The 11,303-nt window shown below is 37.3% G+C and overlaps 1 protein-coding gene across 2 annotated transcripts; it reads right to left on the reverse strand.

Moving 5' to 3' along the window:
* Positions 1-721: 721 nt before the first annotated feature.
* serpine2 (serpin family E member 2) lies at positions 722-10,337 on the reverse strand. Of its 2 annotated transcripts, XM_005805872.2 has the most exons (9): positions 10,113-10,337; positions 7,395-7,673; positions 7,064-7,291; positions 5,345-5,542; positions 2,222-2,417; positions 2,039-2,136; positions 1,559-1,645; positions 1,363-1,446; positions 1,230-1,267 (listed from the first exon to the last, which is right to left on the reverse strand). In XM_005805872.2, the coding sequence occupies exons 2-9, from the start codon at positions 7,654-7,656 to the stop codon at positions 1,230-1,232; spliced, it is 1,191 nt and encodes a 396-aa protein (XP_005805929.1). In that variant the 5' UTR covers positions 7,657-7,673; positions 10,113-10,337. The 2 variants fall into 2 exon arrangements, with proteins under 2 accessions (XP_023206904.1, XP_005805929.1); XM_023351136.1 differs by lacking the exon at positions 10,113-10,337 and having other exon boundaries at positions 722-1,267; positions 7,395-7,656.
* Between the last annotated feature and the right edge of the window lie 966 nt (positions 10,338-11,303).

Genomic DNA, 11,303 nt, shown 5'->3' on the forward strand with positions numbered 1-11,303 from the left:
TTCAGGTTGTCTTACCTAAATGTAAGCAATCTTTTGAAGCCTGGAGCAGGTTCCTCCTACCAGGACTGATCTGTATTTAGCTCTATCCATCTTCCCATCAGCTTCTCTGCTCCCGCCTCTATGTTTTATAAACAGTTAGTTCAGGATGATTTGCTAATTTTCCACTTCATATGTTTTGCACACATTTATATTGAGATTAACACTGTTGAATTTTATTTACTAATTCAGTAAATAATTAGTTATTTGCCAATAACTTTCTGAAGAAAGTTGACAGACTTAATTTAGTGGTGTTAAAGGGGACCAAATACAAATGCTAAATTTTAGATTTATATTTGTAAAAATTGCTTGAAACCATCAATTCTCTTCTTTTTACACCAGATTGTACTACGTCAAGTGGGTCTATCGTACTGAAACAGAGTCAGTAAGAGTTTACGGTGCGAATACTTTCTCAGTGAATCAGAGATGCTATGCTTCTCCATGTTTGAGAAGCATAGTTTTCTTTTCTGCTTCTCTAACAATAGTTTCTCTTAGTCAATGTGCTTCGGTTCAGTACTGATGTGATTGGTTCCCAATTTGATCATCCAGCCATTTTAAGGCTTAGTCTTCTCTGACATTTTTGCATAAATTAACACTATTGCTCAAGAAACAGTCAAGAGAAATAATCATTATGCTCTTTTCCAACAAAGATGTTTTACCACAATAAAAGCACGACACAAATTACTGACGTTATAAATTTATGTAGTTTAATTTTGTTTCCACATGTGAAGGAACAGAAGATCTTCTCGGTAAGGAGAAAACAACTTTTAAAAAGGGCAATAATGCACTCTTTAAGTCTTGATATCACCGTAACGAAAGAGGGAAACAGGCAAACCGGAGTTACATGACTCGAGATAGAAAAGTTTAAACTGAAACAGAGACACCATAAATAAAAAGATCATCATACTCCAGAGTTAAGAAATTACACATGTGACATTTAAAAAAGGGATAAAGCCAAAAAAGTACACCAAAAAATTAAAACAGCAGGAAAACTTAGTCTGCAAAAACATGTTGGAAAGCATGTTATGTGTTGCAGAAAATCAACATAAAAAGCAATATTTAAGACAAATATATGTCCACATTGTTCATAAGTCAACAACCACAGCACATCTGTGTGCTTGTGTGTTCATGCATGACAGTGTGTAAGCATATCAGGTGCTGCTAGATGAGCTAACAGGAACTGAAGGTGGGCTTCATGGTTGGTTGATCTGACCCATAAACAGAATGGTCCCTGGAAACAGAAATAAAGACAGTTCACAAATATCAGATACTGCTAATGCAAATCTAAAATGGACTCATCTATGTTTTGCAAATAAAACTGCAAACCTGTTGGGTTATGTCTGATGAGGAACAGAAAAGGTATGTCCAAAGTCACCCAAGGGGGAGAGGAGCGAGCCATCAAGATAGCAGCTAAACACACACACCACAACAACTCAGGTTAGTGCGCGGTTTAAACCAATACTGGGTGTAAACCACACAGATTTATGTCCGATCAGAAAAAACACCAATCAGGTATACTTACTGGTGGTAGCTGCTGCCTTCGCCCCTTCTTCATTTACAATGATTTTGGATTTCTGCAGGGCCTTGGATACGTACACCGGCTCGGTACCTGGGAGGACAACAGCAGTTCATCTTACCTCAAAATAATGACTTGCTGTACTACATTAGTTTGTACATCAAGCCACAAGATGGCAGTAGCGCAAAAGTTTCAATCTAATTCTTTTTGTTAAAAAAACCCCCCAAAAACTTAAAAAACAGATCTGTCTATGGTAACGCCACAGGGTGGCACTAGAACCTTTTATTCAAAACTGCATTTCCCGAGGCCCACCATGATTCAGTTTTCACACTGAGCAGTGAGACTATTTCAACTTCTTACTGGCTCTCAGCAGTGATTAAGCAACATTTCTCCTCAGGTTTTAACACTAACTCATACCTAAATCAACCTGGTTCAAACACATTCATTCTACTAGTGTGTATGCGTCACTGTCGGGCTTTCACTCACTGAGGTGTGTGAAGTCGGCTGCATCCTGACTGAACATGTCTGAGATTCCCAACGCAGAGAGAGGCGCTTTCAAGTCTACCTCTGCATCTACAGAAAACCTGCAAACAAACAGAACCATGCAGTTGTTGTTCATGTCACCAAAAGCCACAGTTACAGGTGTGTGTGTTTGTGTTTAGCACTTACTTTGGGATGAATAGGCGAACTTTCTTCATGTGCATGAGCTTGGCCCAGCTCTGCACAGTGGCTGTGCTGATGTGTGGAATGATGCTGGACAGAGGCGCGTCATCAACCGGGACGGCGATCAGCATGCTGATGGTGTTGCCATGGTAAGGCAGCTCAATCACCCGGTATTTGACCTCCTGAGGAGTGGTGGCTATGCCTAAGAACATAAGAAGGTTTCAAAGTTAGCTTGAAAACAGATTACAAAAAACAAACACAGAATACTGGTTTATCAAACTTAATATAAAGCTTTCTCCAATTGAATATTGTCAATTAAAAGGAAGGCAATTAAATTGTCAATAGCAATTATCTCCCTCTTTATGTCTACATTTATTTAGAGCCCTGGAAAAATTTTTGCAGGTAAAATTAGAGAGGGGTGAGGGGGAAAATCTGTGGAATCCGTAAATGAGACGTAGAAACGTGGAAAAAGATCCAAAATTATTTTAGCAGCACAGACCCAGCAAAGTCACACTGGGGGACGAAAAAGAGGGAACGATGTGGAAGAACAGAGACTGTTTTCCCAAGAGGCCAACTTTAAAATGCCTCTAAGAGGTAATCAGGACGGTCTGGCTTTTACCACAGCACAGATTGATTGATCTTTAAACTATTTAGAGAGTTCCAGCATAGAATCCCTTCAAAAACAAACAAACAAAAAAAAAACAATTTAAACAGAAAGAATGGACCAACATACATCTGCCAGAAACTAAAATGGGTCTGGATCAAAACCACACCTTCACTGATTTCTAAATCAAAGTTTATTATTTAATTCCTTTTTTTCTTCCATTTCATAAATTGATCCTCATGTCCCAAAACATTTTTTTTTATATGTCATCTCTTTAAATCTGCTGTTTAATTTTGTCTTGTGTGTTTTCTCTTCTGTTTGTTGAAGCACTTGTGATTTTTATATTGAAAGGTGCTAAAGAAAGTTTTACTTGTGGAGGACAAATGGTCATAAAAAGGCACAAATCTATGAAGCATCAAAGATGTTTATTGTTAGACATAAAGTCGTCACAAAAAAAACAAAGGGAACAAAGAGGAGTGAGGAAAAAATGTGAATTGATTTAATATACTGAACTCGCAAAATTTCCCAATGTCAGGAAGCTTTATCTGTTTGAATTAATTTTGGTTCCAGCTCCCGTTCCAGCCAGCTGACTCGTATGACATGATAATACATCCTACATATATCATCATCCTAGCTGCTATAAAAATGGGAGCTCTGACTGTCCAGCAGAGAATTACATCCATCTTCCAGTGTTCTTGTAAAAATTTACTTTTTCAACTTTAAAACCTCCGCTGCAACAAACATCACCAGGTCACCTAAAATATGCAAGTAGTGAGTTTTCTCACTTCCAGGTTCAGCTTAAAAGTTGAGAAATTGAAAATAAATCAGCATCTGATTTATTGTGTTCATTTGACAAACTACAGCAGGTCAACACATTAACCCAACACGTTAATGCCATTGAAGTTAAACTTCCAGTTTTACTCTGACTGATTTTCTGAATCCTGCTAAACCAGGCGTGCCCAAAATCGGTTCTGGAGGGCCAGCATCCTGCATGTTTTACTTCTCTCCCTGTTGGTATAACAACCTTCTCAGCAGGTCGGTGTTCTCCTAAGGTCTCTAATGAGCCATTATTTGATCCAGGTGCGTTAAACCAGGGAGAGAACTAAAACACACAGGATACCGACTTTGGACACCCCTGTGTTAAACTCTTGCAATCTCACTTTTTATACCTACACTCACAATTATAGAAAATTAAGTATATTTCTACTGTGATCTGGGCTAATAAGAGCTTCCAATGATTTATGATGAGAATAACAATTTACATTTTAAATGCTTAAACTTCATGATTTAGAAAACCACCAAGAGCTGGGAAATGCATCCAACAACTGACAATGCTGAGAGATTTTTTTTTATTTTTTTTTATAAAGGTCAGCATATCAAGCAACAAAAATTAAAAGGATACATTACTTTGGGTGCAAAAGGGCATTAAAAGGGCTAGCTTGCTTATGCCACAAGCTCAGATTTATGAGTCAAAACTGCAAACTTTTGTTTTTTTTAATGAGGTTCTAAAATTATAAAAGCAGACATAAACAGCTAGGAAGTGAAACTGCCACAGACATGCATCTTCTTTTGTGCTGCTCCTTTTAATTGGATAAACTACACTTTCCTTCTACTTCACAGTTATTCACCATTGACAATCCATCAAAACAAATGCTGATAAAACATTGAAGTTTGTTGTTGTAAAGGCTCAGGGGTTCTGGAAACCTCTGTAAAGGTGATGAATGTTGTATCTACAGCAGAAATGAGGGAATCTTGTGCTTTACAGATGAACATGGCCTCAGTTTATTACAGTTACTGGATGAGAATCTATCCCCCGCACTCACTGTGCCACCACAGCTCTGACATGTCTAAATATAGTTGACTGACTCGTGCATCATTGCATTTCACACATAACTAAAAACATCCTGTGCATGTGACACGTCTTAGCCTGCAGTTCTTTACAACTCACCATAATCTGGACCATGAATCACATCCCGTCTGGTATTCCACCAGAAGAATGAAATTAATATTGTAGAAAATAATTTAATTATCAAATCTTAAGTGTACATTCATACTTTCAAGGTATCTGATTGGGTTTCAAAAATAAAAGGCCACTTTTTATCCACTCCAAAGTGGGATCAACAAAATAATTAATGTTTCAGGATTAGGGCTAATACAATTAATCAGATTAATCATGATTAATTAATTTTTGAAATAATCAACTAATCTAGGAACTGATTAACTGTTAACAGGAATATAGAGACTTAAAAAAAATGCCATTTGCTTAAACAACTTCTTGTTTAGTTTAATTACACCAAAATTGCACAAAAATATTTGAATTTTGCATTAAAGATTTAAAATAAAAATAAAAAACTTCTTTGCCTGCAAATATAATCTACCCAGAACTCCTAAAATGGACATTTATGCCTGGTACACATAAAAAACAAAAAAACAAAAAAAATAATAATAATTTGGCACATTTGCAGTGTGTTTGCATGTCATCCTTTCATAATGAACTCCAGTTGCTTCTGAGCATGCTCACTCACCTATGTTAATGATGGTCAGCTGGGACATCATTGGAACTTTGTATAAATTTCCATCACCGCCAGTGAAAGGCCTCATCTTAGTGTTGTTGGGCTGGAAACCCGACTTCCACGAGCCTTTGAAGTAGATCGAGTTGAGAGCGACCAGACGGGTCAGAGTCGAATCCAGCATGTCCGCGTTGATCAAGTTGGTGATGTGGCCTGTCCAAATACACAATGGTAAAAGAACAAAGTTTGATTAAAAAACAAAAAAGAAGAAAGAAAAAAAAAAACACTGTTTTGTATTCAAATCATGTTGGAAGAGGAAGTGATACTGCAGACTCATAGGAAATAAGGTTTTCTGAGTGGTTTGTGAATAATAGTCCAGGGATGATAAATAATAATACATGAAGGCAGAACAATGAGAGGCATGAGTAATACTTGAAAGACTCTCATTGCTGAAATGTTAGATCAGTACTGTTAAAAACTAGTGTAACTACCAGCCTTTCTAGACAGGAAAAAAACTTATTGGGTTCAAAGTAATTAAACTTATTTTGCTAAACATCCTGTTTTTTTGCTTTCACAAATAAAAGGTTTTCTAAATCACACACAGTGTTTAAGAATACAAATTCCAAAATGTGTTTGAGAATCTCTGTTTTTGTGAATATGATGGACTTGATGGTGCATTTTCTGTTTGAGACAAAAAAAGCACAGAGATGTTAAAGGCTGGATTCAAACTCCTTTGAGGGTCAATAAACTCCAGATATGGACAACAAAACTGCAGCCCGGGTCTCTTAATTAATATAGAATCATCCAGTTCAGGTTTGATTGGTCTAAAGATTTTAGATCTTGAAACAAAGATCATCAACTACAGTTTTAGAGTTGGGTATCCTTTAACATTAGCAGAAGAAAAAGCTATGAAGGAAATGGTAAAGTGCTTAAACATCAATTAAATCTGATCTGTTGTTGCACCTTCTTTAAACCACAAATAATATGTTGCCATTATGATTTAACATCAGTGGTGGCTTCTTGGATTATTCTATAATCCAATATTAGTAGACAGCTCAGTAATAATAGTGGACTATGTCAACACAACAGAGCAATTGGTGAACTACTTCCTTTCTCATTTCAAAATAAGAGTCTGAAACTGAAAAGTGTGCCACACCTACAGGAAACTAAGGCTGAAATGATTAATCAGTTCATCCTGATTAATTGACTATTGGAATAATCTGAAACTCATTTAGTTATTGAATAATTATAAACAAAAAAAAAAGTATATTTGCTGAAAGAACACATTCACAGCAGTAAATAAGCCCAAACTGTAAAAGTCTATATAAAAATGTTGCATTTCAGAAATAAAAATCTGTGCAATAATGTTCTACCCAGAACTCCTCAAGTAGCTTAGTTTTAGCCTCACCTGTTTTGCTTATTGGCATCTTTTAATGCATTTCTAATATTATAAAAAAAAAGTTTTAAGGGTTTAAATTAAAAAAAATTAATTAAAACATCATTTTTATAAAATTTGTCAAATCTTCAGAATCTTCATACATTACTAAAATAATAATTAGTTGCTGCCCTAAAGACAAACTTTACTCTAATATTGTAATGCATTAAAACTGCAAATTCTAATTAGATTTGTAACAAAAAGCAACTAATCTTCTTAGACATAATCTACACAGTTGAGTCTTCAGTTGAGTCTTCAAAATACAGTGAATACAGGACTGTACAGAGTATGACCCCTACCTTTGGTCTTATTGCTGACCCAATGATTGATATAATCAGCTGCTGCAGTGGGGTTGCTGAAGTCCAGGCTCCGGCTCTCACACTGGAAGTTTGCTTTATTGGTGGCCATAAAGGTCTCCTCCATTGGGAAACTGTTGTGGCTGAACATGGCGTTGGCAATCTGCACAAGGTCCTGGTTTGACTTGGACGTCAGGGTTTTGTGCAGCTTCTTCAACATCTTATAAGGACCTATGCACAACAAGTGTATTTAACCTTTGGATTGACGTTAAATAATAGTGATTTCAGATCATAAAGGGCTCAACACTAAATTCCTGTCTAAAACCCTCCTTACCATTTTTCTTGTAACGCAGTGCACTGATGATTTGCTTCCTTGTGTCCCCCTGGGCTCCAGGCAGCAGCATGCCGAGGATCGAAGCCACTCCATGGGGTGAAAGCACCACGTTCTCTAGAGGCTTTGATCGGACTACTTGCTGGAACACCTGTATGCCCAGATCAGAGCCGCGTTCGCCGTACGAGGGGGCTGCGGACAGCACACCCTTATGGGTGCAAAGGGTCACCAGTGCATACAGGCAAAGTAAGGAGACACGTTTCATTTTGATCTCTGGAGCACCTTGTAGGAGAGAAATAAAAGCAACGAATGAGGTTATTTGATTATGCTGCTCCTTATAGAACAAACCTGTTATAAAACAGTACCACAACTTGCATTCCTCAAAGTCTCCATGGCCACTCATTCCTTTCACATAACTCTCACTCTGGTTTTCTCGGTAATAGTTAATTATCACATACGCTCCTCGTCGTCCTTTGAGCAAAACCTTTTACTTAGCACAGCTGAATCAGAGTGATGAGAACAGACCTGCACTAAAAGGTTTTATGTTTTACTAGGCTACACTAAATCTTTAGGGCCATCTTAGGAAACCTGTTCCAGCCTGCTCCACTGATTAAAGCAAAGTAAATATGGTCACAAGAGCCAGACTTGATGCCTGCCGGTGATGAGCAATGGACGGACGCTCAGCTTTACTGCAAATATTGCTGCTTGTCTTGTGTAACACCCACATGCAACAACATGCTTGGTTTGTTTGCCTTTTAGATAATTTATCTTTCCTCTAGGAAAAACTAAATGATGCCCCCTTAAGTGGATACCTTTATTGGGAAACTCAAAATCAGCCCCAAAAGTAATAAAAATAAGCTGCTGCTTTGAGCCCCTAAACCAGTTCAGTTTTTCCAAGAGTGCTTGAAGTTTCACTCAAAACAGGTTGACGAATGCATATTTTAGTGCATGATATAGATTGATTGACATTAAACAAAAGAAAATCTTTTGGTTCGATGAAAACGCTGCAAAAGGACAACTTAAAATACCGCTATTTCATAATGTCTGGTGGTTGTGTCTGAACTGTGATCATATGTCATGGCTGTGTGTAAAACATGCCCAGAGCTCCCAACTGAAGCAGTTTGTTTTCCAATAGTTCTTCTAAGAGACTCACCAGATATGACGTTTTCAAGTGATATTTACCAGGAAATACGGTGATTGGCTGCTTCGTCATGAAAAACCTATTGCGTCATAGTCAGTTTGAGGTAGCAAGTGTAGGCTTCTTAGTCTACTTAGTACTAAGACTTCTTATGTCATTTTTACTCTCTCTCCAACCTGCAAATTAAGATATACCAGCTGGTTATTTAGGCTGCTACAACACATGAAATGAAAGCGAACGGATTACACCTAAAGTTGCTTTTGAAGAGTCCAATTGTGTTTCATGAAATATGCAGGATTTAGAAATTATGTCAATCTTCTACAAATCTCAGAATAAGGTAAGAGTCTACTTACTCTAAAGGGAAAACACACGCAGACTGATGTTTACACAATGCTGAATATAATAACCAATATAAAAGGCTAAAGATTGTTGTTAAAACACCATCTGTCATTATTTTCTCTTTTTAGGATAAGGAAATTCTGTTTCCATCCAATCACTTAACACCTTCTACTCTCACAGTTAGACATCACCTCAGCTCCCAATATAAATAATGACTAATTGCAGAAGGACTTTTTATAAGACTCATACACAGCTACAGCACATTATCGAATGCTATAATAACCTAAGCTGTATAAAACAGATAATTTTCCACTGAAATATTTTCTCAGACTAGTTATTTAATTGATCATGGAGAAAAATGAAGATTTTGTAAGATGGTGAACATTTTGTATTTTGAGGTGTTAAAAAAATAATGAAGATGCAAGCCATTTTATTAAGGAGTAAAGAAAATATGTTGTGACTAAAAGTAAAACCGAGTTTTACTTTTAGATTCAGAGTCCGAGAGATTGTAAAGAACCCTTTTATTTTTAAGACACTCATGTTTTGTAATCATGAGACAATTAGGAACGTCAAAGTTCTTAAAAGAGAAATTACAGCTAGCTAAACTTTGTATCAACATGTCAGATCTTTATAGATTTGTGATTGGGAAAAACACCAGCTAATTGAGAAAATACTAAACATGTATATGATCAATCACAGAAATTTTATAAGAGCAGTTATGTGTAAAGCTCTGGCAGAGAAGTTATCTGGAAGAAGTGGGAAACCAAATGAATTCCTGCTTATTCCCTAGAAAAGCTGGGACCGACCCTGGTAATTTCTCAGAAAAATTGGGTTTGCTCCAGTAAATTACAAAGGCTAACAGCTTACCCTGACCATCCTTCAAGCCATTAATTAAAACAATGCGTGAGAACAGCAGGGGGGTCGAAGAAGCTACTCAGGAGGTGGAGCACACTTTCTCTTTGAACAATAACAATTCAAGTCACGTCTATAGGCAACTGTTTGCTTTAACAACAACAACAAAAAGACGTTTGTGGGTTAGTGTTAAAACACATAGCTGATCGATGCAAAAATGCAGACTGAAATAATAGAGAAATTAGCACATTAAAAGTCGAGAAAAAAGTAAGAAGTCAACTTTATACGCTCACTTTAGCTTAAGCAGCAACCTGCCTTTACGCTGCACTTGTGATATATTCTATATCCTGAACATTTTCAAGAGGACAAAGTTAACAAACGATTCTCCTTACCGTTCGTACGCCGGTTTTCTTCTTCGACTTATCCCCCAGGTGATACCGCAACCTTATATAGGTCCGTTACTAACTTAAGTCCAATCGAGAAACGATGGTTCGACCGTAATATAACGTAAGAAACAACGTGTGTTTATCCCCGCTAACCTGAGCACTACAACTGAGCTCACCGTTGCTTTGAAAGAGGAATTTATTGGCCTGAGCTCCGCCTTCTGGTCAAGCAACCGAGCACGAAGTGGGAGCGGCGCTCTCTCTCTGACGGCGTCAAACGACGAGTTGTGTTACAACTACTTCCACTAGACCTCCAAAATAAAAGCATACTGCGTTCCATGGAAATTAAATGTCCGGGTTCCAAGTAGGGAAAGTCACTCCCATACTCGTATAAGAAGAAGAAGAAACGGTATGGTGAAGACTACGAATTATACCAGTCAAATCAGGGCTATATTTGTGGAGAACTTTAACAGTTGGGTTACAAAACAATACACAAAGCTCAACATCTAACAGAGACCTCCTTACTCCTGCTGATCCATTCTTTAAAATAGCTACAGGGGAAACTCAAAACACCCAAAAGGTACTTTATTTCATCTTTCAATTTCATAAATACCTTGATCATCCGTCAGTCTATTTGCACACACAGACCATCAGTATCTGCCAACTCTGTAATTCACCTGATTGGTATGCTGATACAGGTCCAGTATTTGTGTTATCTTGTATTCACTTTTAAACATTTCTGTCTATAAAACAGATTTCAAGAGGACAAAGTAACTTTTCTTGGCTGAGAAGGAATGTGCTTTAAATGTATAACTTCTGCAGCAACTCTGTGTGATTCTACGGGTAAGAAAGCTAAGAATCCAATCTTACAGCATGAGGCACCAATAAAGGGGCTTATTCCAAGCCAAAAATATTGAGCTAAACTTTATGTCTGGCTGGGATGAAGTAAAAACAAACAATGCAGAGCAGAGTTGGGTCAGTATGTCTGTGTTTTGGATCTCAGGAGATGGCCAGAACAAACAATAAACATGTCCTGTATGATAATCATTTCTTCCTAGGCTTTCACAATGTCCTATTTGAAACAATGAGGCAAAGGCAAAAATAGGGAACAGTGCATACCGATCCAGTCTTTGCAACAGTTCATAGTCCTGATGGCAACAGAACACTTCTAATGAGCAGGAAAGAAAAGAAACACTCTTA

The sequence above is a fragment of the Xiphophorus maculatus genome, chromosome 18, assembly GCF_002775205.1.
Source record: "Xiphophorus maculatus strain JP 163 A chromosome 18, X_maculatus-5.0-male, whole genome shotgun sequence".
Taxonomy (NCBI): domain Eukaryota; kingdom Metazoa; phylum Chordata; class Actinopteri; order Cyprinodontiformes; family Poeciliidae; genus Xiphophorus; species Xiphophorus maculatus.

Excerpts from the sequence above, each read along its gene's own strand:
- serpine2 (XM_023351136.1), bottom strand. The coding sequence starts at position 7,656 with ATGAAACGTGTCTCCTTACTTTGCCTGTATGCACTGGTGACCCTTTGC. Across the intron at positions 5,543-7,063 it reads GGTCAGCAATAAGACCAAAG|GCCACATCACCAACTTGATC; the intron begins GTAGGGGTCATA and ends GTATTTGGACAG. Across the intron at positions 2,418-5,344 it reads GCTGACCATCATTAACATAG|GCATAGCCACCACTCCTCAG; the intron begins GTGAGTGAGCAT and ends TTATGTTCTTAG.